Source organism: Engystomops pustulosus, chromosome 11, assembly GCF_040894005.1.
Source record: "Engystomops pustulosus chromosome 11, aEngPut4.maternal, whole genome shotgun sequence".
Classification (NCBI taxonomy): Eukaryota; Metazoa; Chordata; class Amphibia; order Anura; family Leptodactylidae; genus Engystomops; species Engystomops pustulosus.
The window spans coordinates 9,308,441-9,334,601 of NC_092421.1; the positions used below are offsets into that span (position 1 = coordinate 9,308,441).

General features: G+C 49.0%; 2 protein-coding genes across 12 annotated transcripts; one reads left to right on the forward strand and one right to left on the reverse strand.

Moving 5' to 3' along the window:
- Nucleotides 1-798: 798 nt before the first annotated feature.
- Nucleotides 799-16,024, reverse strand: LOC140106153 (uncharacterized). Of its 2 annotated transcripts, none has more exons than XM_072130415.1 (3): nt 15,844-16,024; nt 3,480-3,591; nt 799-1,505 (listed from the first exon to the last, which is right to left on the reverse strand). In XM_072130415.1, the coding sequence occupies exons 2-3, from the start codon at nt 3,569-3,571 to the stop codon at nt 932-934; spliced, it is 666 nt and encodes a 221-aa protein (XP_071986516.1). In that variant the 5' UTR covers nt 3,572-3,591; nt 15,844-16,024; the 3' UTR covers nt 799-931. The 2 variants fall into 2 exon arrangements, with proteins under 2 accessions (XP_071986516.1, XP_071986517.1); XM_072130416.1 differs by lacking the exon at nt 15,844-16,024 and adding an exon at nt 15,463-15,725.
- Nucleotides 7,589-26,158, forward strand: CNTF (ciliary neurotrophic factor). Of its 10 annotated transcripts, none has more exons than XM_072130420.1 (4): nt 15,991-16,038; nt 20,146-20,272; nt 20,438-20,588; nt 23,950-26,158. In XM_072130420.1, the coding sequence occupies exons 3-4, from the start codon at nt 20,493-20,495 to the stop codon at nt 24,433-24,435; spliced, it is 582 nt and encodes a 193-aa protein (XP_071986521.1). In that variant the 5' UTR covers nt 15,991-16,038; nt 20,146-20,272; nt 20,438-20,492; the 3' UTR covers nt 24,436-26,158. The 10 variants fall into 10 exon arrangements, with proteins under 10 accessions (XP_071986522.1, XP_071986523.1, XP_071986526.1 ...); XM_072130423.1 differs by having other exon boundaries at nt 20,441-20,588; XM_072130421.1 differs by lacking the exons at nt 15,991-16,038; nt 20,146-20,272 and adding an exon at nt 7,589-7,683 and having other exon boundaries at nt 20,441-20,588.
- The last annotated feature ends 3 nt before the right edge of the window (nt 26,159-26,161 follow it).

Below are 26,161 nucleotides of genomic sequence, written 5' to 3' on the forward strand. Positions count from 1 at the left end.
AACATATGGGGAAATGTTAAATGGGACGCACAAAGAACGTGAGTGGGTGACCCGTGTTGAGCACTCAGAAAAATCTTGTGTTTTTAATTTAAAACAGAAATTTCTGATCATTTCTGCAGAAAGCTCATCAGGAGAAGCCAAGAGTCTGCAAAGCAGTGATCCAAACTTACATAATATATAAGACAGATTTTCAGGTGGTTTTTTTACACTTTTTTGTTAAGTATATCATATACATAGTTTTGAAGCCTTCAGCGTGAATCTACAATTTTTATAGTCAGGAAACTGTTAATGAGGAGGTGCGTCCAATCTTTTGGTCTGTACTGTACACACATATATATATATATGAACATACAGAAGTTGGACTTGATGGACCTGTGTACTTTTCAAACAAAGGGGTTCTCCAGTGACATACAAGTTATCCACAAGGATAGGCCCTGACGTGCTCATTGATGGGACCCCCAAATATCACGAGAAAGGGAGTCTGTTTTATCCCCGTCGCAGCCCTAGATGAATAGAGAAGCGTCTGCTCTATTCATCTTTATGGAGCGGACGGATATTGATGAGTACAGCGCCTGGATATCTCTTTCAGCAGCATAGAGATAAATAAAGCAGCCGGCACCTCCACGAGGGGAAGGACGACCCCAGTTTTCGTGATCCGTGGGGGTCCCATCACTGATTAGCAAGTTACCCCCTATCCTGTGGAGAGGGTCTAACTTGCAGGTCACCCCTTTAATCTACTATGAAGCCATGTTTATTATGAGTAAGCCCTGAGAAGTATTTGACAAGAGCCGGAAAGGGTTAATATCACACAATATACAATATATATATTCTGGGAAGTTGTTAGGAAAAGCTTGGAAAATAGTTCATAAATATAATGTTATTCTATAGGACCTAAGTGTATATGACTATAGGTAGGTGACGGGGGCAGCAGTTACACTGCCCACGGCCTCTCAGCTGACAATTGCTTTTGGTAGCTTTTTAACGACCTCTTCGGGGGAACGAGGGTGTCAGTGAGTCCCGGCTTCTTCCGCTTCCTCTTATCACCTTGAGGTTCCTCGGCTTGTCCTTCTCCGCTCGCCATACCGGACGTCTCCGAGATCTTACAGCTCGAATCGTTTCCGTCCGTCTCTCGCTGCGCAGGATTCGCGCTTCCTTGCGGCAGGTCGCTTCCGTGGCTGTATTTGCATTTGGTTCCATAGCGACATCGCCCGTCTCTTTGATAAGCGAGACAGACGCCTTTTCCACCCTTCACCCTGTTGCCGTCGCTCAGCTTGACGTGTCTCTCTAAGATGCTGAGCTGTGCCTGCTTCTCGTCTTGGAACGGGTTAGAGAAGACGCTGCCGGAACTCAACCCCCCCGGATTCCCAAGACAAGGAGCGGGGAGCCTGAAAGAGGGAAGGGGGGACGGGGGAGACGCTGAAGCTTCCCCCACCGCACCTTTCTCTGCCTCTTCTTCACTGCTGGAGGCTGCATCTTCAAAGAACCTTGACCTTGATGGAACTTGGCTAAAAACAAAAAAAAAAAGGAAGAAATTTTTATTAGACAAGAAAAAAACCATAAAGACAAATATATTTTTCAAAGGCTCATTCTGCACTGTATTATTTCTATAGGTTTTCCACGTTGACCGATTCTGGATGTCTCTTCGCTGGAGGTCAGCTCTGGGGGATCTACAGTCAACTTCAACTAACCCCGAGGGATCCCAGCAGTTGTCTCTGATTATGCTAATGAGCCTGAGGGGCTACCCTAGCCCTTCTGGGATCTGGCTTTATAGACAATTACACCCTCTCCCCTGCTCCATCAGCACAGTGGGAAGGGGGGTGGGGTAACTGCACAAGTGCTGAGGGAGCAGGTGGGGAGGGTGAGACAGTGTAACAGCCCGTGAAGCCAGATCACAGAGGGGATGGGGTATATTTTCTGTCTCATTAGCAGAATTATAAAAGTTGATGTTAGAAGGAAGGAGACCATGGAAAACATATAAGAAGATACAGGCAGTCCCCGGGTTACATACAAGATAGGGTCTGTAGGTTTGTTCTTAAGTTGAATTTGTATGTAAGTCGGAACTGTATATTTTATCATTGTAATCCCAGCCAGAACTTTTTTGGTCTCTGTAACAATTGGATTTTAAAAATGTTGGGTTGTCATAAGAATCAAGATTAACAATAAAGCTTCATTACAGACGCCTGTGATAACTGTTACAGCTGATTATTGTAGCCTAGGACTAAAGTACAGGAAATTACCAATATCCAGGTCCGTTTGTAACTAGGGGTCGTATGTAAGTCGAGTGTTCTTAAGTAGGGGACCGCCTGTACTACAGTCCCGGTGCCTGGATCTATGAGCAATGTCCCTGGTTTATCAGGATTGATTTTGATGGTCGATTTCCTGTGTCCCTTTAACACTTGTTGCCCTGTACTACACACATGGAAACTTTGTTGCACCAGAACTTTAGAGAGGTAAAATAATACTGTGAAACCACGCTTTCTCTATACCTTAAGATGTATAGTCTCAGGGTACGTCCACATGTTGCAGTTAAAACTGCATTGTTTTGAGGTGGTTTTAAGGTGCGGTCCCACGGTGCGTTCTTGTTCCATTCATGGTTTTAATTGTTTTTTTCTTCTTTTCTGGAAGTGTCAGCAGCTGCATTACCATTCTCACAGCTGCTTACACTTCCGGAAATGAAGAAAAACAGATTCAAACCAGCCAAACGCATAGTAAACATGCAAAAACGCATGCGCCAAAAAACGCACCGTGTGACCGCCCCCTGAGGTGCAGTTTTGTTAATTTTACAGGTGAAAGACATAAACTTAACAGGTGAATTTGATTTTGAAGTGAAAAACTGTTCCACAAATGGGATTCAGTTCATGTCTTCCACTTGTTAAAATAACAATTTGCACCTAAAACCACCTCACAACGTGTGGGCGCACCCTCAGGGTGCGGTCACACGTCGCGTATACCGCATGCGTTTAAAAACGCATTGCTACAGCTGAAGGGATATTTGCCTAATTAAACAGCTGTTAACGCTTGCGTTTACAAAACGCAAGTGTTAACGCATGCGTTAACATCGCGGTTAACGCACGCGGTTGTTAACGCATTGTTAACACATGCGTTAACATTGCGGTTAACGCATGCGTTTTGTAAACGCAGGTGTTAACAGCTGTTTAATTAGGCAAATCTCCCTTCCGCTGTAGCAATGCGTTTTTAAACGCATGCGGTAAACGCGACGTGTGACTGCACCCTCAATGTGACCCGATATCTCGTTAGTATTGCCAATTAAGAAAGCAGTTAATGTCACCTGCTAGAAAGGGCAATGAGACCCTTGTTGGCCAGTATAGCATCCATAGAAGCGGATGGAGGCACATCACTCATCAGTCCAGCTCTCAGCTAAACACCTTGAGGATTTGCCCCAGTGAAAACATTAGTCTACGTGCAAAGTTTCTAAACCCACATAACTGTAAGTGTTTCAATAGTAGACAATTGCTCACCGAGATGTATGGTCCGCTGTGTCCTCCTCATCATCAGAGCTGGAGGAATTGTATCCTGAGAGGAGCCCGAGTGATGATGGAGCAGAGTTCATGGCTTCCTGATGGATGACACCTACAGAACAGAAGAAGAAGTCTCATTACTACACGTATGGTCCACCATGGAAATCCCTGACCTTGGCCCGACATACTGTGGCATTGCTAGAACTCCATATACAGGTTTGTTCTTAAGTTGAATTTGTATGCAAGTCGAAACTGTATATTTTATAATTGTAATGGGACCAAGGATTATCCATAAATCTTCATTATAGACACCTTACAGCTGATCATTGCAGCCTGGGACTATAGTAACATCCAGAGAGGTCACCAGAGGTCACAGGGGGCAGAGGGGTCCGTCTGTAAGCCAGGTGTCGTTAAGTAGGGGACCGCCTGTATAAGTGTATTACAAAATGGACCCCTTTACCACTGCTATATACATCCCATTTACCGGATGACAGAGTCAAATTTCCACATATAGAGATGGGGCAGATCTGATGGTTGGTTGATGCTCAAACCCTCTTCCTCATAGTATTAAATCAATTAATTCAGTATAATTAGATAATAACCTTATCTTAGTATTATGAAACTTAGCAGCAGAGGATAATGGGGCATAAAGTAGCCGTTACTCCAACACCACTGAATCCATTGGTTAGACAATTATACTATTAACATAGATGTGATTGTAGGTTCCCATTAATAACCTAAACTTATCCTTCCCTAGAATCATTTCTAACCTAATTCTAAACAGTTTTTCTACCGAATATGTAAATTGTTCGGAGAGGCTACTGGGGCGTGGAGTATCCTCTCCGGGGAGCAGGAGCAAAGGCTACTCCACCTCCCCTTAGCCTCGCAGATCCCTCCTTAGGCTGGCGTGGCATTTTGAACCCGTTTTTGGGCCGTTTATAAGCAGTCCGTTAAAAAATGCATGCGTTTTTTGACTTTTTTTTGTCGGTTTCCCCATTATCCTCTTAAAGAAAATTGGAAAAAACTGTCAAAAACAGATGAGATTTAAAAAAAACGCATGCATTTTTTTAACGGGCTGCTTAAAAAACGTCCCAAAACGGGTTCAAAACGCCCCGTGTGCCGTCAGCCTTACCTGTGTGGCCAAGTTGGATCAGGCGCTCTGCCAGCTGTCGGAGCTCTGCACATGCTCAGTAGCTCCAGCGTTAGTGCCGGTTGCGCATGCACACATTGGGGCAGATTTACTTACCCGGTCCGTTCGCGATCCAGCGGCGCGTTCTCTGCGGTGGATTCGGGTCCGGCCGGGATTCATCAAGGTAGTTCCTCCGCCGTCCACCAGGTGGCGCTGCTGCGCTGAAGAGCATCTGAACGCGCTGGAGTTCATCGGGCCGGACCAAGTGAAGGTAAGTGCGTCCCAAGCGACACATTTCTTTTTTTAAATGCGGCGGTTTTTCCGAATCCATCGGGTTTTCACTCGACCACGCCCCCCCATTTCCGTCACGTGCATGCTGGCGCCGATGCGCCACAATTCGATCGCGTGCGCCAAAATCCCGGGGCAATACAGGGGAAATCGGCGCAAATCGGAAATATTCGGGGTAACACGTCGGGAAAACGCGATTCGGGCCCTTAGTAAATGACCCCCATTGTATCTCATGCCCAGCACTGAGCAGGTGCAGAGCTTCTTCTTGGCCACACGGGTACGGATGGAGCTCAGAGGCTACTCAGGTGTGGAGTATCCTAAACTGTAGATTAGGTAAGAACTTGTTATAGGGTGCGAGGGATTCACTCAAATGGCAACTTCAGTAACAGTCCCAGTAACTGGTTTATTTTCACCTGCTCCAGCACATAACAGAGAAACACAGTCCATGGAAATTGGTGACTTGCAGTCTCTTGTGGGTTGTGTCTCCATCCACCATAACGGGCAATAACAAATTACACTCCATAGTGACGGTATTTATTATTCCATGCCGTGTACTGGGAAGCGGGAAAATGCAGTGAAAATGGTGAAAAAAACGGATTTGCGCCATTTTCTTGTAGGCTTGGATTTTACGGCCGTCACTGTGCGCCCCAAATGACAGGTCAGCTTTATTCTTTGGGTCGGTGCGAACACAGGGATACAGACTTTGTATTGGGTTTATAATGTTCTCATACATTTACAAAAATGAAAACCTTCTTCATACTTCCGTGTACGGAGCTGTGGGTGAAGTCATTTTGATGACATTTTTAATGCTTCTATGTTTAGGACTGTGAGGCCTTTTTTATCACTTTTTATTGAATTTTTCATATTTTTCCACTTTGCCGTTTGCCACTTTCCGCTACAGGGTTAAACGCCATGAAAAACCAATTAATGGGATTTTCCTCCTCATTCATAACAATGTGCGAATTGCACATTGTAATGAATAGGTTACAACCAGAAGACCGTAGGCCGTCATGGCCACCGATCGCCTTCTCCGAAGACGTCACGGGGAGCAACAATCTTCATCACGCACGGGCGCCGCCATCTTTTTGAAGCCACCGACAAAGATGGACAGGTTATCGACCACGATCGGTGCTAGTAATATGCAGAAGCCAATTACCGGCTATGGAGAAGGCTCAGCCCTACAGCCGACGCGTGATGTACTACGTCGGTAAGAGGTTAAATGTTAATGTTAGGTTTACCTTTACAAGGGGGGATGGGTTGGAATAACTCTTTAAGTTTTGTAATATTTTACATTAATTTTTTTTTTTTTAACTTTATTTATTTAAAATTCTTCTACTTGTGCAACAGTAAGCGGGAACTGATAATATTAGCCCCCTCTCACAGTACAGGATCAGTCCAATGTGCGCAGGGCTCCTCCCAGCTGTGGCTGTGTAAGGTCATGTGACTGGAACTGCTGCTGTGGTCACATGACCATACATCGGGCTGCGAGGCTGCAGCCGTAATTGGACAGCCTGCGACCCAGCCGACAGAAGGAGAGAAGACCCGTACGTATTTATACCCACTGGGATTTGTATGTATATGAGTCTAAGACACATACAGGCGTTATTGCGACCTCTGGGTTCAGTCGTGTCAGCTGCTTTGTCAGCAAAGGTATTTGACAGGAGGATTATAGTTCTGACGTGATGGACCTGCAACTTTCTTCAACCTTATTTAGACCTCATGGACACGACCGTAAATGTGTGCCATGAGTTGGCAGCACAAATCTTGGCTCAGAGCAGTTTTCTGTCAGACTTAGCACATTTTTTTAGGTGCAAACTCCTTGCACGGGTATTTAAGAAGTGCCTGCGCCACATTTGTGTTGCACGTGACCCTTGTCACTGCACCAGTCACGGATTAGGGGGTGTTGGCAGAAGTGTTGTACGTGTCGGAGCAGTGCAGAGAGCGCCAGATTCTTGCAAATCCTGAATCTGGCGCCCCCTGCACACCACACAGGACACTGCATTTAGCGCAGTTTGCACTGTTGTTAGTAAATGTGCCCCACTGGCTTCTATTGTGTCTTACCGAAGCGGTCACGTCGCTGATCATAGAGCCGGTCCGTTCCTGTCCAGATTTGCAGCTGGTCATTTTTAATAGACGTTGGTGGATAGAGCGGCACTCACCAATGGAATGGTTCTGCTGTTCCTCGCAGGCTGCACGTGGTCGCGTGCACGTGGCCTGAATGAGATATTGTGGACATGCTGTCACACTACAACTTGTTCTGTATAATTAGGGACTGAAGGAGCGCCGGGACACAAGTGTGACAATCACAGGAGCATATACGTCCCCATACACTGCTATACTGCCCGGGCTCTATCTTTGGCCGTGTGGCACAATTTCCTATGGAGAAGGGAGGGGTGAGCAGCTCTCTCCAGTGCGCCCCCTATAGGGAATACTTTATGCTACTTATGCTACAAGGAATATTTGAGTCTTTCTATCCATGGCAGATGTTTGTGTTGCTTTGTAGATTCTTTAGTTCTATTCGTTTGTTTTTGTATCAGACTAGTCGTTCTACGGTCACTTAGAGCGCCCCCTGTGGAAACTGACAGAATCCACAGAGATAAAAAAATACAGCCAGAAATTTACACACAAACCCAATATCTCATCTGTCATCTGCAGAGGCAGTGCTCCGTCACTGTGCTGCCATAACGCGGCTCACCACTAGGGGAGTCTGCAGCCGAGTAGGAGTGTCCGCTCCCGTCTAGGCTATCAGACAGCTGAGCAGTGAGGACTGTATCCCTGGTGCCGTAAGTAAGTGTCATGCTTTCATGTCTGCTCCATACGGCACGGCTGCACTCACACAGGAATATTTCGGCAATGTACGAGCATCCATCCCCCACGTCTCATATCATTATTGTCCAGAAGAAAAGAAAATGCAACATTATTCACGAATCATTGTCTCTGTTACATGTTCTCACTCTGTGTCTGCAGAACAGGACAGGACGGGAGAGGAAAACAGATTCCCACTAATGCACCAAAATCTAATTGCGGAAAGTCTCATTTATAACTTCCCCTAATGGTTGTATCTAAGCGGCACTTTGTTGGGAAAGGCAACAGGTTCCCGAGTCCTACAGATTATCTCGGACGTTACATTCATCCTGTGTAAGGAAATGCTGGTCCTACACATTAGATAGCGCTGAGCCATAGCAGCTGCTCCCCCCGACCCACCAGTCACATGCAATGTCAGGTGTAATGTAAGGATCGGGCAACTATGGACCGGCCGTGGGTTACATTGCCAGGTGTGAATGTGGAAACTAGGTAACAGTGGTCAGAAACCCAAACCTGCAACAAGTAATTTCATTAGATGCTGTAAATAATTTGCTGTAGCGGTGATGTTGTGTCAACAGTTCACTCACCGTGTAACCTATTATTGGCCTAAGGGTAATGGGTAAGGGTATTATTGGCCACGGGAGGCCAGTCATAGGCCTGGGGCAACGGGAGGCCAGTCATAGGCCTGGGGCAACGGGAGGCCAGTCATAGGCCTGGGGCAACGGGAGGCCAGTCATAGGCCGGGAGGAGACGGGAGGCCAGTCATAGGCCGGGAGGAGACGGGAGGCCAGTCATAGGCCGGGAGGAGACAGGAGGCCAGTCATAGGCCGGGAGGAGACAGGAGGCCAGTCATAGGCCGGGAGGAGACGGGAGGCCAGTCATAGGCCGGGAGGAGACGGGAGGCCAGTCATAGGCCGGGAGGAGACGGGAGGCCAGTCATAGGCCAGGAGGAGACGGGAGGCCAGTCATAGGCCGGGAGGAGACGGGAGGCCAGTCATAGGCCGGGAGGAGACGGGAGGCCAGTCATAGGCCTGGGGGCCACGGGAGGCCAGTCATTGGCCCGGGGGGCCACGGGAGGCCAGTCATAGGCCTGGGGCAACGGGAGGCCAGTCATAGGCCGGGAGGAGACGGGAGGCCAGTCATAGGCCGGGAGGAGACGGGAGGCCAGTCATAGGCCTGGGGGCCACGGGAGGCCAGTCATTGGCCCGGGGGGCCACGGGAGGCCAGTCATAGGCCTGGGGCAACGGGAGGCCAGTCATAGGCCGGGAGGAGACGGGAGGCCAGTCATAGGCCGAGAGGAGACAGGAGGCCAGTCATAGGCCGGGAGGAGACAGGAGGCCAGTCATAGGCCGGGAGGAGACGGGAGGCCAGTCATAGGCCGGGAGGAGACGGGAGGCCAGTCATAGGCCTGGAGGAGACGGGAGGCCAGTCATAGGCCGGGAGGAGACGGGAGGCCAGTCATAGGCCGGGAGGAGACGGGAGGCCAGTCATAGGCCGGGAGGAGACGGGAGGCCAGTCATAGGCCGGGAGGAGACGGGAGGCCAGTCATAGGCCTGGAGGAGACGGGAGGCCAGTCATAGGCCTGGAGGAGACGGGAGGCCAGTCATAGGCCTGGAGGAGACGGGAGGCCAGTCATAGGCCTGGAGGAGACGGGAGGCCAGTCATAGGCCTGGGCCAATGGGAGGCCAGTCATAGGCCGGGAGGAGACGGGAGGCCAGTCATAGGCCTGGGGGCCACGGGAGGCCAGTCATTGGCCCGGGGGGCCACGGGAGGCCAGTTATAGGTTGGGGGGCCACGGGAGGCCAGTCATAAGCCAAGCGGCCACAGGAGGCCAGTAATAGGCCAGGGGGAGATGGGAGGCCAGTCATAGGCCGGGAGGAGACAGGAGGCCAGTCATAGGCCTGGGGCAACGGGAGGCCAGTCATAGGCCGGGAGGAGACGGGAGGCCAGTCATAGGCCGGGAGGAGATAGGAGGCCAGTCATAGGCCGGGAGGAGACGGGAGGCCAGTCATAGGCCGGGAGGAGACGGGAGGCCAGTCATAGGCCGGGAGGAGACAGGAGGCCAGTCATAGGCCGGGAGGAGACAGGAGGCCAGTCATAGGCCGGGAGGAGACGGGAGGCCAGTCATAGGCCGGGAGGAGACGGGAGGCCAGTCATAGGCCGGGAGGAGACGGGAGGCCAGTCATAGGCCGGGAGGAGACAGGAGGCCAGTCATAGGCCGGGAGGAGACGGGAGGCCAGTCATAAGCCGAGCGGCCACGGGAGGCCAGTAATAGGCCAGGGGGAGACGGGAGGCCAGTCATAGGCCGGGAGGAGACGGGAGGCCAGTCATAGGCCGGGAGGAGACGGGAGGCCAGTCATAGGCCGGGAGGAGACGGGAGGCCAGTCATAGGCCGGGAGGAGACGGGAGGCCAGTCATAGGCCGGGAGGAGACGGGAGGCCAGTCATAGGCCTGGGCCAATGGGAGGCCAGTCATAGGCCTGGAGGAGACGGGAGGCCAGTCATAGGCCAGGAGGAGACGGGAGGCCAGTCATAGGCCTGGAGGAGACGGGAGGCCAGTCATAGGCCTGGAGGAGACGGGAGGCCAGTCATAGGCCTGGGCCAATGGGAGGCCAGTCATAGGCCTGGAGGAGACGGGAGGCCAGTCATAGGCCGGGAGGAGACGGGAGGCCAGTCATAGGCCTGGGGCAATGGGAGGCCAGTCATAGGCCGGGAGGAGACGGGAGGCCAGACATAGGCCTGGAGGAGACGGGAGGCCAGTCATAGGCCTGGAGGAGACGGGAGGCCAGTCATAAGCCAAGCGGCCACAGGAGGCCAGTAATAGGCCAGGGGGAGATGGGAGGCCAGTCATAGGCCGGGAGGAGACAGGAGGCCAGTCATAGGCCTGGGGCAACGGGAGGCCAGTCATAGGCCGGGAGGAGACGGGAGGCCAGTCATAGGCCGGGAGGAGACAGGAGGCCAGTCATAGGCCGGGAGGAGACAGGAGGCCAGTCATAGGCCGGGAGGAGACGGGAGGCCAGTCATAGGCCGGGAGGAGACGGGAGGCCAGTCATAGGCCGGGAGGAGACAGGAGGCCAGTCATAGGCCGGGAGGAGACAGGAGGCCAGTCATAGGCCGGGAGGAGACGGGAGGCCAGTCATAGGCCGGGAGGAGACGGGAGGCCAGTCATAGGCCGGGAGGAGACGGGAGGCCAGTCATAGGCCGGGAGGAGACAGGAGGCCAGTCATAGGCCGGGAGGAGACGGGAGGCCAGTCATAAGCCGAGCGGCCACGGGAGGCCAGTAATAGGCCAGGGGGAGACGGGAGGCCAGTCATAGGCCGGGAGGAGACGGGAGGCCAGTCATAGGCCGGGAGGAGACGGGAGGCCAGTCATAGGCCGGGAGGAGACGGGAGGCCAGTCATAGGCCGGGAGGAGACGGGAGGCCAGTCATAGGCCGGGAGGAGACGGGAGGCCAGTCATAGGCCGGGAGGAGACGGGAGGCCAGTCATAGGCCGGGAGGAGACGGGAGGCCAGTCATAGGCCGGGAGGAGACGGGAGGCCAGTCATAGGCCGGGAGGAGACGGGAGGCCAGTCATAGGCCTGGGCCAATGGGAGGCCAGTCATAGGCCTGGGCCAATGGGAGGCCAGTCATAGGCCTGGAGGAGACGGGAGGCCAGTCATAGGCCAGGAGGAGACGGGAGGCCAGTCATAGGCCTGGAGGAGACGGGAGGCCAGTCATAGGCCGGGAGGAGACGGGAGGCCAGTCATAGGCCTGGAGGAGACGGGAGGCCAGTCATAGGCCTGGGCCAATGGGAGGCCAGTCATAGGCCTGGAGGAGACGGGAGGCCAGTCATAGGCCTGGAGGAGACGGGAGGCCAGTCATAGGCCTGGGCCAATGGGAGGCCAGTCATAGGCCTGGAGGAGACGGGAGGCCAATCATAGGCCGGGAGGAGACGGGAGGCCAGTCATAGGCCTGGGGCAATGGGAGGCCAGTCATAGGCCGGGAGGAGACGGGAGGCCAGACATAGGCCTGGAGGAGACGGGAGGCCAGTCATAGGCCTGGAGGAGACGGGAGGCCAGTCATAGGCCTGGAGGAGACGGGAGGCCAGTCATAGGCCTGGGCCAATGGGAGGCCAGTCATAGGCCTGGAGGAGACGGGAGGCCAGTCATAGGCCGGGAGGAGACGGGAGGCCAGTCATAGGCCTGGGGCAATGGGAGGCCAGTCATAGGCCTGGAGGAGACGGGAGGCCAGTCATAGGCCGGGAGGAGACGGGAGGCCAGTCATAGGCCGGGGGGCCACGGGAGGCCAGTCATTGGCCCGGGGGGCCACGGGAGGCCAGTTATAGGTTGGGGGGCCACGGGAGGCCAGTCATAAGCCAAGCGGCCACGGGAGGCCAGTAATAGGCCAGGGGGAGATGGGAGGCCAGTAATAGGCCAGGGGGAGATGGGAGGCCAGTAATAGGCCAGGGGGAGACGGGAGGCCAGTCATAGGCAGGAGGAGACGGGAGGCCAGTCATAAGCCGAGCGGCCACGGGAGGCCAGTAATAGGCCAGGGGGAGACGGGAGGCCAGTAATAGGCCAGGGGGAGACGGGAGGCCAGTAATAGGCCAGGGGGAGACGGGAGGCCAGTAATAGGCCAGGGGGAGACGGGAGGCCATTCATAAGCCGGTGGGAGACGGGAGGCCAGTCATTTGTGTGAGAATATGCCAAAACTGCAAAATAGGTATAGGTGTGTGTATGTATCTATGTCCGCTAAAGGAATCTAAATCGTCGCGTTTACAATCACCAAATTTTGCACAGACGCTCTCTGTGACTCAGGGAACGTCATAAACTCGGTTTTGATCCCAAATTTTGACCTTGCACTTTCCTAAATCCACTTATTAACCACCATATACAGGAGCCATTGTCTGCTGCTGCTGTGGCAGTTGGAAGCTGAGCTCTGATTGGTTGCTATTATGCCACTGGTCGTTCAGATACGGTCACTGAGAGAGACGGTCACTGAGAGAGACGGTCACTGAGAGAGACGGTCACTGAGAGAGACGGTCACTGAGAGAGACGGTCACTGAGAGAGACGGTCAGAGACGGTCACTGAGAGAGACGGTCACTGAGAGAGACGGTCACTGAGAGAGACGGTCACTGAGAGAGACGGTCACTGAGAGAGACGGTCACTGAGAGAGACGGTCACTGAGAGAGACGGTCACTGAGAGAGAATGTCAGAGACGGTCACTGAGAGAGACGGTCAGAGACGGTCACTGAGAGAGACGGTCAGAGACGGTCACTGAGAGAGACGGTCAGAGACGGTCACTGAGAGAGACGGTCAGAGACGGTCACTGAGAGAGACGGTCAGAGACGGTCACTGAGAGAGACGGTCAGAGACGGTCACTGAGAGAGACGGTCAGAGACGGTCACTGAGAGAGACGGTCAGAGACGGTCACTGAGAGAGACGGTCAGAGACGGTCACTGAGAGAGACGGTCAGAGACGGTCACTGAGAGAGACGGTCAAAGACGGTCACTGAGAGAGACGGTCAGAGACGGTCAGAGACGGTCACTGAGAGAGACGGTCAGAGACGGTCACTGAGAGAGACGGTCAGAGACGGTCACTGAGAGAGACGGTCACTGAGAGAGACGGTCACTGAGAGAGACGGTCACTGAGAGAGACGGTCACTGAGAGAGACGGTCACTGAGAGAGACGGTCACTGAGAGAGACGGTCAGAGACGGTCACTGAGAGAGACGGTCAGAGACGGTCACTGAGAGAGACGGCCAGAGAGTGTGATAGATATATATAAAATATTTTTTGCTAACCCATTCTATTTTGTTATAGCTAAGAGCAGTTATTTCCTAATCCGGGCAGCGCCGGGAGCTACAGCTAGTAAACTATATAAACTTGATATCTTTGTCATCGCACTAACTGAAACAATAAAGGAGAGTTTTCATTTGGACCGCACAGTAAAAGCCATAAAAATCAAGCCCATCATAAAATGGCGCAGCTACGTTCTTTGGTTGAATATACATTATACATATTAATATACAGATGCAACAAGAACAATGTAGATGACAGAACAAAAGGTTCACTTCTTTTTCCAGGAATTCTATGCAAGACACCATAAGAAGCAATCAATATGACTGAAGAAATTAGAGACTGTAACCCATAGACACACAACCCCGCACCGGGATCAGCATAGGTTAGTCTCACCCTAAAGCCCCATCCCTAGCACTGACCTTGCACCCTCATGAGTCCCCACCAGGTTTAGTTATAAAGCTTATCCATGTAAAGTGCCATAAGGGTCTATGCTTAGGCTCTGATGGAGTTAAAGTATTGATCCAGCAGCGAGTGCTTATTGGTAACCAGACAGATGTTTGGGGGAAGGGTATTGGGAGCTGAGGAAACCAACTCCCAACTGAAACATGAAGATCTGATATTTCACATCACTGAGTAGATGTAACATTTCCCATCTGTCCAATGAGACATTACAAAAAGACGGATGACTCAGACGTAAGTACAGCCATATAACTACATTTCACATAGAGGGTGCATGCTCCAGTGGACCCCCAAAATACCACCAAATAGATACAATGAGTGACCATAGTCCAGCAGATCTGCCTGTATTCTTCTGTACTGTAAGTGCACATATACCACATCCACGGTCTAGTGCCTGGACCACAAGCGGCATGTGTGAGCTGCACTTTCACATACACAGAAGTTGTAGTTTTACTTTATTGGCCCTATTTTCCATTTCATTACTGAGGGGAGGCTGCTGTGCATTTCATTACTGAGGGGAGGCTGCTGGACATTGCACAGAAGCTGTAGTTTTACTTTATTGGCCCCATTATCCGTCAAATGTAGTTTATTGGAGAAAACTACAATGCATAAAAATGCAAAATGTGACGGCATTAAAGCAATTCATGCAGTAAGTTTTGTAATTTCTTATTATGACTTGATGAGTTACCTTCCTAATGTCCTTTTACATTTTCACACAGGCAGAGACATTTCATTACTGAGGGGAGGCTGCTAAACATTTTATCAATGAGGGGAGGCTGCTGGGCATTTCATTACTGACAGGAGTCTGTTGGGCACTTCTTTACTGCCAGGAGGCTTCTGGACATTTCATCAGTGAGGGGAGGATACTGAGCATTTCATCAGTGAGGGGAGGCTGCTGGGCATTTCATCAGTGGGGGGAGGCTGCTGGGCATTTCATCATTGAGGGGAGTCTACAGGACATTTCATCAGTAAGGGGGGAGTCTACTGAGCATGTCATCAGTGAGGGGAAGTTTGCTGGACGTTTCATTAGTTAGGGATGGCTGATATGCATTTCAGGGAAGCTGCGGGACAGCATCTTTATTATTATGTATGTTAACCCTTCCATGTCAGTATTGAAGTGTATGGCAGCTTTGTTGGTGATCTCTAAACGTCTTCCTCTGCCAGATGCTTAGACGTCATGCTGTATGACATTACAGACTCCCAGCCGTCATAGAAACTGATCAGAACTCCATGATGGAGGGTGGCGATCTAATCCATTATGGCAGCATGCATGCGCTGCTGGGATTTAACTGGTTAAATTATTGCCGCATTAGGACGATCTATATTGTCATTGGGATTGCGCTGGCACACTGGCAGTGACACACAGCCTGGTCCCTGCTGTAACTGCCTTGCAAGGAGATCTCTCCTTGCCGGGCAGTTTAACCCCTTAACTCCCGCAATCATACACGATGGAGGCAGCAGGGTGCCAGGGAGTTGCCATGGACGGTGGCCTATGACAATGAGGTCAGATGAGTCATATTTACCTGACTTTCACCCCCTTCCTGAGGGGGCTGGTAGTTTAGTGGGGTAAATCCTGGTGACAGGTTCCCTTTATATATACAATTATGTGTAAACCCTGTGGGATCTGCAGCTGCTGTGTTCCTTCCCCTGTTAGACACCACTCTGACCATGAACTGGCTCTCATTATACAGCCAGCTGGGCTGTTAGTGGACAGCCCCTTTAAGAGGTAAAGCACCCTACAGGAGACTGAGGCTGCACGGCCAGGTCTCACAGCAGCACAGAGGGAGTAGAGCACACGGACACTTCCTCCTCACTGCCCTGCGTCGTGCTCCACCACCCGTTCACCGACCACAACACACAATCAGCGCGCTCACATTTTGTTTTCTTTTTTTCTTTTTTTTTACCTTTCCGTTTTCTTGTGTTTCGTCATCCATATAAGCCGGCGACCTCTGTGACATCACTGGCGCGCGCCGCTCACCTGAGGCCGAGGGGCTGGGCGGGGCCTACTGCTCAGTGTAAGGGGGCGGTGCTGCTCGATGAAATTCGAGAAGGGAGACGCAGCCGGCAACGCTGGTCACGTGACGCCCTGGCTGCGGCGGGTGGGTGACGTCATCGAGGCAGTACTAGTTGCATGATGTGACAGTGTGTGCAGTGTTGTGATTCAGGTCATTTCCAGGGTCATGCTTTGGGGCAATTATAATAGGGGGACCCGGGGGGTAAAGAATAACACTAAGGATAGAAACAATGGGGGTCAGAACCATCCTGTGTCAGGTTTCTACCCCTCCTGCACCTGCCCCCGTAAGAAGTGTGTGTGCACCGAGGGGATTTGAATGTTATTTTGTATGAACCTGTAGGGTTCTTCATCACTTTTTGGTGGGTTTTGTCTTTTTACCATGCGTTTGGCTGGTTTGAATCCAATTTTCTTCATTGCTTTAAGTGTAAGCAGCTGTGAGAATGTTAACACAGCCGCTTACACTTTCAGAAAGAAGAAAAATGGATTCAAACCAGCCAAACGCACGGTAACATGTATGTGTATGCGATTTTAATGTGTTTTGAAACGCATCGTGTGACCGCACCCTTAGGGTACATTCACATGAGGTATGCCTACCGTGCGAGCATACTGCCGTGTGCTGGAGAGGAGGAAGAGGTGACCCCTCCTCCCTCCATAGAAAACAGCAGCGCACGGCCACACACTCGCCGAAAAATAGAGCATGCTCTATCTTTTTGTGGTGTGCGGCCCGGATCGGTGCAACACATGAGGCCGCATATACGTCCCCGCAGACGGCCATGTAAATTTACCCATAGTTCGGACATTGCCCCAACACCTCTGTCATCCCTTCCCATATCAAGACTGTTGTTATTATTATTTTGACACCTTGTGGGGAGGAAGAGGGAGCCTCTTTCAGGGCGCGTTCACACTAAGCCTCGCCTTTTTTATGTGTTTTTGACGCATTCCAAAAGCTTCAACCTTGATCACATGCTGAGGTCACATGCTGAAGCCTTGGAAAGGCATCAAAAAATGTGACAACATCGTGGGGCACATTTACTTACCCGTTCCCGTTGCGTCCACCGATCCGGAATGTCTGACGAGTGTCGGAGCTGCCGCGATTCACTAAAATCGTGCGTCGGATTTCCTACATGTGTTGCTTCTCCACTCAGGTCCCCGGAGTTCACCTTCTTCTTCCCGGTGCTTATAAGCGCGTGTCTTGCGACACAATTTGCGATGTTAAATCCTGGGTTGTCGGAATCCGTCGGATTGTCTTGACGGCACGCGCCCTGATTTACCCTTAGTAAATGTGTAGAACCTATATTACCCCTACAAAATAGGGGAGGAGCTATGAGGCAAAAACAGATTCCAAAAATAGTAAAAGTAACAAAGTTTTATTATGTATCAGGTAAAAACACATAAACATAAATAACCAATTAAAAGGAATAGTATGACAGGGTTACAAGGTGAATATACAGCAGGAAAAGAAAGCAGTCATACCCGGACATAGCAAATTGCACAGAGGTTAAGCCAATTTAGATGGGCTGGTATATGAAGATTTGTGAACCTATTCAGGGCATAGAACCATGCACTCAAGTAATGGCATAGCAGGAGCTCATTATTTGTCACTGAGCACTCACATCCATAGGGTATCACAATAAACTATTTTGTCTAATGAATATGCTTTATTAATATCAATTTTACTGTAAATATAGTGTAAATAGAAAAAATTCTTATTTTAGCAATGAAATATGACTGAAAGAATAATCCACATTAATGTTTGTCAATATGACAATGATGTCTCAGTTGATTAAGGTAACACATTGTAAATAATATGCAATTTTGTGACACTGACACTTTGTTTTAGGTATATCAAAATGTGTACCAACAGATTATGTGATTAAAAGCACTTGTCACTTTAAAATACAACATTCAGGCAAGTTCAAAAATCCCAGTAACTTACCTAATATAGTCTCGAACGTTCAAGCTTTTTCTGGGATGTGCGTTCGACGGGTACGGCAAACTGCGCATGCGCAAAGATACGCTACTTCGGCAAAACACTATCCAACCGCGCATGCGCGAAGACATCGCGATCATGTGACTCAGATTCTCGCGATATCTCGAGTAAGACGATCCCATTGGTCAAACTCCTCTTTAAATGTGACCTGTGACCGGGAAGACGCCACCCCCAGACGAAGGCTCAATAGGAGCCGAAACGTACGTTGGGGCAGCAGTCATCCCCGGACCTCTGGCACACTTACTCACCAACACGGTAAGGACTGGTATTTGTATGCCTTAAAGTGGCTCCCACCAGGCATGAGCTCCTGCTATGCCATTACTTGAGTGCATGGTTCTATGCCCTGAATAGGTTCACAAATCTTCATATACCAGCCCATCTAAATTGGCTTAACCTCTGTGCAATTTGCTATGTCCGGGTATGACTGCTTTCTTTTCCTGCTGTATATTCACCTTGTAACCCTGTCATACTATTCCTTTTAATTGGTTATTTATGTTTATGTGTTTTTACCTGATACATAATAAAACTTTGTTACTTTTACTATTTTTGGAATCTGTTTTTGCCTCATAGCTCCTCCCCTATTTTGTAGGGGTAATATAGGTTCTATAAATTTCATTAGCTTATGGGGCACCGATCCTCTGGTGCAACTACCTGTACAGCTGCTATAACTATATGTATAGTCACCTCTGTACAATCTCTGTTTTCTACCTTTTGTCATACCTTAGTAAATGTGCCCCATTGTGTGAACGCTCCCTAAAGGACATCTACCACTAGGATGAAGCATTATAAACCAAGTACACTTACCTGCTTGTGTGCGTCCCCGCTGGTAGGGTCTGCTCTTCTTTTAGCTTCTTATGCCCTGGTTTTAACAAAAAAAAGTTGTTTAAATGTATGCAAATTACCTGAGGGGCTCCATTAACACCTATCGAACCTGGAGCCCCTCACTCATTTGCATAATTTTAAAAGCCATTTTCTTAAAAACAAGGATATAAGAAGCTTAAAGGGGTTCTCCCATGTGGAAAAGTGAGGCCCTATCCACAAATTAGGGCCTAACTTGATCATCAGTGGGGGTCTAAGTGCAGTGGGGGTCCACGTACCTCCGTCTGACCCCTCGTCACTCCGTCAGAGTAATGGAGCAGGTGGCTGCACATGACCGTTCTGCTCCATTAATCTCTATGGAGCTGACGGAGTTTGCCGCGTGCCGCGCTGCGTTTGTGATCTGTGGGGGTCTCAGCACTGAGTACTTTATGAGACACGGTGTCTATTGGATACAATGACAGTAATGTATGTATCAGCCCAAATTTATGAGTTGCAAGTGTCAAAACATGAAACCCATGAAATGATGACACACCTACTTTTCTTTGCATTTAAAAAATAACATGTGACTTGTCTGTGCTTCTCAATCACTCCTCAGCTCTTGCCCCCACCTTTGTGCTTCTGTACTTTTCCTCCCTCCCCCACCCTTACCATTAAGCACTTCATGTCATGTGACCAGGGTGATGGCATATAAGGTACTATACTTACATTTGGAAAATGTACCCTATGTATGTATCTGATCACATAAAATCACAGCAGCCTCCATGAAGGATGGGGAGTCCAGCAGCTCATCCCCATGCCTCCTCACCATTCAGTACTTTATGTCATGTGATCATGGCAATGTCATCTAAGGTCCTTAACACACTAACATCTGCAAAATATACCCAATGTATGTAGCTGATCACATGAAGTAACAGCAGCCTCCATGGAGGATGGGGAGGAGTAAAAGTCCATGTGGTTTCATGTGATCAGATACAAACATTGGGTAGATTTTGAAAATGTTAGTGGGTAAACGACCCTAGATGACATCACCTTGGTCACATAACTTGAAGTGCTGAATGGTGAAAAGGAGGCATGGGACCTGGGGAGTAGCCGGGCAGGACATGTCCTCCTCCAACTCCTGCTAGATCTGGTAAGATAACAAAGTCGATTTTGTGGGGATGTGAGGGAAACCATTTTTAGCTAAAAGAAGGGAGGCATTTAGTAACTAGGGCTTTATGAGAACCTGTCAGTGGCTGTATTTGTGAAAAATGTGGTGACAGGTTCCCTTTAAATGTGGACTACATTCATAGTAATACATAATTTGTACTATCACTCTGCACTATGTTGCTGGAGTTCTGGCTGGTTATTTGTGTTTGTGTGACATTTGTGTCTTCCTACACACAGTAGTGACCTCCTTGTCCGTGGGCCGTGCTGCATTCCTCATCATCCGGTCTATAATGTCGCTGCAATGTGTTGTACTTGGTACCTGTCTCACACCTTCCCTGTAGCTCCCTTGGACAAGCACCAATGAGTAATTGCCTAATCTGTGGTGTTAAAGTGTTGCTGTGTCTGGTGTCGGCGCTGTCACTCAGCCAGTCTCTCTCTTTCTCTCTCTCTCTCTCTCTCTCTCTCTCTCTCTCTCTCCCCCCTACGCTCTGTTTATCCCTCCCTGGTATTGCTGACCCTTCCATAATAGCAGAGCTCCCAGCATTGTGCCATCTCATGTAACTCCCACTAACCCCAGACCTGTGATGGACCCTGAAGTGCAGCACTCGGACCTCTGCTCACGTGTTATTCAACAGCTGCGACAAATCCGCGCGGACCTCCTGCTCCTGACGGAGAAATACGTGAGCTATGTGTCATTGTGTATTTCTACAATTGATAGATGTGTGTGTGTGTTTTGTGGAATGACCTAAAATAATGGATAAGTAAAGTTCATATTTAGTCAACAATGGGGCCATTTACTTACCCGGTCCAGTCGCGATCCAGCGGCGACGTTGTCTGACGTGGATTCGGGTTCTGCCGGGATTCACTAAGGTCGTGCGCCCGATGTCCACCAGGTGTCGCTGCTGCGCTGAGCTCCGCCGGAGTTCACCTTCTTCTTCCTGGTGCATGTAAGTGCTTGATCTTGCGACACAAAACGTTTTTTAAATTCCGCAGTTTTTCCGAATCTGACGGGTTGTCCGACGGCCACGCCTCCCATTTCTGTTGCGTGAACGAAGGTGCCGGTGAGCCAAAATCCGAACGCATGTGCCAAAATCCCGGGGCAATTTGGCACAAATCGGAAAAGTGCGCGATTCGGACGCTTAGTAAATGATCCCCATTGTCTTAATAGTTATTCCATACAAATGCTTAAAGGGGTTTTTCCACGAAGGAAAGTTAGGTCCTATCCACGGGGCCCAAAAATTAGGGGTCCGTCATCGCTCCGTCAGACTAAAGGAGCAGACGGCCGCGCATGACCGTTCTGCTCTATTAATCACTATGGAGCTGACGGAGATCAGTGAGCGCAGTGCTCGGCAATTTCCGAGATTTATGGTCCGACGGACCCCTTGTTTCATGATCTGCGGAGGTCTCAGCGCTGAGACTTCCACTGATCAGCAAGGTATAGGGCCTAACTTTACTTTGCGAGAAAACCCCTTTAAAGGAAATCTCCGATCAAAATCAATCAGTATAAACCAGGGACATTACTCATAGTTCCAACCACCGTGACTGTGGTAATCTTCTTATATTTGTTATACATGGCCTCAGTCCTTCTAAAATCAACTTTTATATTTGTGCTAATGAGCCTGAAGAAATCTGGGGGGTGTTACCCAAGCTCCTCTGTGCTGCAGCTTTACAAGCTGTTACACTGTCTCCCTCCTCGGCGTGATGTAATCTCGCTGCAGCAGAAGTTTCATCACACAGTGGAAAAGGGGAAGTGCTGTGAAGCAACAGCACCCCCAGGAGCCTTTCAGACTCATTAGCATAATTATAAAAGTTGATTTTAGAAGGAAGAAGGCCATGGATAACAAATATAAGAAGATTCCACAGTCCCGGTGCCTGGATCTATGAGTAATGTCCCTGGATTATCAGGATGGATTTTGATGGTAGATTTTCTTTATATCCAATACATTATACAGTAAATTGTGTTCCTTCCAGGAAGCCGCCCACAGCCAGAGGCTTGCTGATGAGTAATCTTCTAGGACCTAAGATGTGATGGCAAAATAAGAAGGACATCACATTTTCTTGTTGGGCTGAGCTGTTCCTATTTTAGGGAATAAATCTTATTTGTAGAAAGAGAAGTTATACAATTTTCGAATAGGATTTTTGTATCAAATCCTCACAGTTTTCTAGATCTCTGCTTGCTGTCCTTCTATGTCTATTTCCAGTGGATAGAAATTTGTCACTGGTCACACAGGATCGTTGATATAACACCGTTTTGATTACTCTCTGACACTAATGATCTGTGCACCTGTGTGACAGCGCATAACCAGGTACATAACGAGCCGTGCCCCTGTGTGACATCACATGACCAGAGATGTAACAAACCGTGCACCTGTGCGACATCACATGACGAGGGATATAACGAGCCGTGCACCTATGTGACATCACATGACGAGGGGTAAAACGAGCCGTGCATCTGTGTGACATCACATGACGAGGAATATAACAAACCGTGCACCTGTGTGACATCACATGACGAGGGATATAACGAGCCGTGCACCTATGTGACATCACTTGACCAGGGATGTAACAAGGCGTGCACCTGTGGGACATCACGTGACGAGGGATATAACGAGCCGTGCACCTATGTGACATTACATGACCAGGGATGTAACAAGGCGTGCACCTGTGTGACATCAGGTGACGAGGGTTATAACAAGCCGTGCACCTATGTGACATCACATGACCAGGGATGTAACAAGGCGTGCACCTGTGTGACATCAGGTGACGAGGGTTATAACAAGCCGTGCACCTATGTGACATCACATGACCAGGGATGTAACAAGGCGTGCACCTGTGGGACATCACGTGACGAGGGATATAACAAGCCGTGCACCTGTGTGACATCACATGACGAGGCATATAATGAGGCGTGCACCTGTGTGACATCACTTGACCAGGGATGCAACAAGGCGTGCACCTGTGTGACGTCACATGACAAGGGATATAACGAGCTGTGTTACCATGGACAGATTTCACACATAACAGGTTTCTATAGAGGGACAGCAAGCAGAGATCCAGAGAACTAAGAGGAATTGATAGAGAAAGTATATTTAAAAATGTATTTATTTATCATATCACAGGCTACATCGGACCCCCCATTCTCGTGATCTGTGGGGGTTCTCATCACTAATACTCCCACTGATCAATAAGTAAGGCCCTATCCTGTTCCGTGGGAAAACCCCTTTAAGGTACTTTACACACGAACAATACATTTTGGCTTTTTAGAAGCTGTACTTTACCTACGTAACTGTATTCACACTGGTAACATGCGGCTACAATATAATGTCTGTATTGTCCACCGTACTGTAAGATGCACCAAAATACAGAATGTAAAATACAGAGTTTATCCTCTTTTTGTCTGTATTTCTGTCTTGTTCCACCCCATAGAAGTCTATGGGAACGTACAAAATAAGTGCAGCATGTGGTGGCACACCATATACCACCGTATACAGCACGTATTTACTGTAGGGTGACCAGAACATGAGGGAGGACCTAGCTGTGAGAGTTTTTTAATGCAGAGAAGTTGGGACCAACCCAAAACCACCTGGTCCTCTTTGGTTCCTCTTCCAGTATAGATGATTGCCTCCTGAGGTACCTAAGAAGGATCCAGTCTAGGGGTAGATGATCAATATGGTTGTGTATGCCATCACAGGAGCTCAAATTCCAGAAACCACAGCCACGGGGGGCACCGCAGCGGAGTCTAACCTCACCCCTAGTAAAGACAAAATGGGCTGAACAGGTGACCCAATTTTGGGCAGGACAAGACATTGTAATTGTTTGCCAGCCCACTGCACTTTATATGGATGCAGCACCGGCGGATGCTCTTACCGGTGTCATGCGTCCCTTATTCATAGCTGCGGCACTGAGATACAAGGCAGCGAGAAGGAGCCGGACTCTGCGCTGGTCTATTCACTGATGCAAGTGGACACATGAGGCTTCTTGTGTAATGCAGAGTATGTAGATCTTGTATGGTGACCCTTTTGACCGGTATCTCTATCACAGGTGGAAGCACACGAACTTCACGATTTAACGCAGTTTGAGTTCGCTGGAGGGAACGCATCCATGGATTCTGACACCTGGGCAGAGATGGCCATGGAAGAGAGGCTACTCGCAAACATAACTGCCTACCTGGACTTGGAAAGACGATTGATACAAGTGTTAGAAGAACAGGGGGACAGCCTGTTGCAGGGTGACGACGGTGCTCTCCATAGTGGTCTTCATAGCATTCTAAGACAGGTGTCCGCCTTGAGGTCCCAGCTGGAGCATCTCGGAACAACAGTGGGCTTACAGAAAGAATTGGAAGAAGAAGACAAAGATGAGGTGGATAAAGTATCTGGTGGGATATTTGAAAGGAAGGTCAGGGGTTATCATGTTCTTAGGGAGCTGGGAATATGGGCGGTGAGGAGCATCCGAGATTTGCGGAAGTTGCAGAGGGAGAGGGGGAATCTGGCTATCGGAGCTGAGACATCTACAACATTGAGTGAATAATGAAGGATAAAAAGAACAGAGGACATAAGAAGGAGAAAGTAGGTTAAATAAAAGTAACGAAGGCAGTATGTGTGAGGTGGTAGAGGTGGTGTGAGTATGTGTCAGGAGGTAGAGTCTACAAAACCAATTGGTGAGGTGTAGAAACTGAAAATGAGGTTTACTCCCCTACTGCCAATGGTGCGCATTTCAGTGCAGCCCCTGTTCTCTCAGCTTCTATTCCCCTTCAGACCAGAGTTTGTAAAGCTCCCATGACCACTGTGGGCTAATTACAGTTACACTATCCCACACTGGTCAGGAAAGCCTCCCCACTTCCATCCTGTGTGGAAAAAGAAACAGTGAGAGCAAGTTCTGTGCCTGGAATAGAGCACCGGGAGTAGGTGAGTATTCCTTCTTTTAAAGGGAACCTGTTGCCATATTTTTTACAAATACAATTAGTGACAGGTTCCCACATAGCACTGTTAATTAAATGCTATCTCACATCCCCATAAAATCAACTTTGTTACCTTCCCGTTCATACAGGGAGATCCTGAGCAAGTCAGTGAATCCTCACTCATTTCTACTCCTCATGTCACATACCTCCCCATTCAGCACTTCATGTTATGTGATCAGGGTGATGTTAACTAAGGTCCTTTACCTAGCTAACATTTGCAAAATCTACCCCATGTAAATGTCTGATCACATGGAATCACAGGAGTCTCCATGGACTTCTACTCCTCCCCATCCTCCATGGTGGCTGCTGTTACTTCATGTGAACATACATTGGGTAGATTTTGCAGATGTTAGTGTGTTAAGGACCTTAGATGAAATCGCCCTGGTCACATGACATAAAGTACTGAATGGTGAGAAGGAGGCATGGGTAAGATAACAAAGTTGATTTGATGGGGATGTGAGGGAAAGCATTTTGAGCTATAGGAAGTGTGTCAGTTAGTAAATAGGGGTCTATGGGAATCTGTCACTAGCTGTATTTGTGAACAATGTGGTGACAGGTTCCATTTAACATCTACTCCACCACCAGTGGGTTTTCTGGGTTAACCATTATTTTTCTCCAAAGCTGCAACTCTTGTTCTTACTTTGGGTGACCTGATTAGCTTTGTAGCATTTATTTTGTTCCGGTTCCTGATGATGATGTGTTGTGAGGAAGAAAAACGGACATTCATTTCAGCTCACGTTAGATGCACCCACGCATGTGTACTAGAAACTTCCTATGTCTGTGTCCTCTATCCTAACAATTACAGCCTGGAAACTTCACACACTGGATATACCAAGCAGTACAGTTTTATTTATTGTATTATTTATTAAGGTATCTGTTACCATTATTGTTATCGCTGTATGGTATTTCTAGAAATTAACTACGGTGCTTCTTTTTGCCTCCCATCATAAGAACTGTTTATGACTGACCATGACCGGCAATATTTTTTTAATATTTTTGTGTTTCAATGACCCAAGATGGCAGCGCTCTGAAGTAGGGACATGTGAGCAATGGATGCTCATAGTGGAGAAGATGGTTAATGGATGAGAAGACAGAAATAAAGTGTCATTTCTTATTAACACTAAACAAAATCTGTGTCTCCGAGTAAAAAAAAAAATGTATTTAATACTAATAATATATTAGCAGATTCTACAGTGTTGATTAGTGAATCATTAATATATCATTTTAAAGGGGTGGTTCAAGATTAAATTGGTTTATACTTTAATTTTTGCTATTAAACGGAGATCAATTAAACCC

Excerpts from the sequence above, each read along its gene's own strand:
- CNTF (XM_072130417.1), top strand. Across the intron at positions 20,589-23,949 it reads TGCTCCTGACGGAGAAATAC|GTGGAAGCACACGAACTTCA; the intron begins GTGAGCTATGTG and ends TCTCTATCACAG.
- LOC140106153 (XM_072130415.1), bottom strand. The coding sequence starts at position 3,571 with ATGAACTCTGCTCCATCATCACTCGGGCTCCTCTCAGGATACAATTCC. Across the intron at positions 1,506-3,479 it reads ACAGCGGACCATACATCTCG|CCAAGTTCCATCAAGGTCAA; the intron begins GTGAGCAATTGT and ends TTTTGTTTTTAG.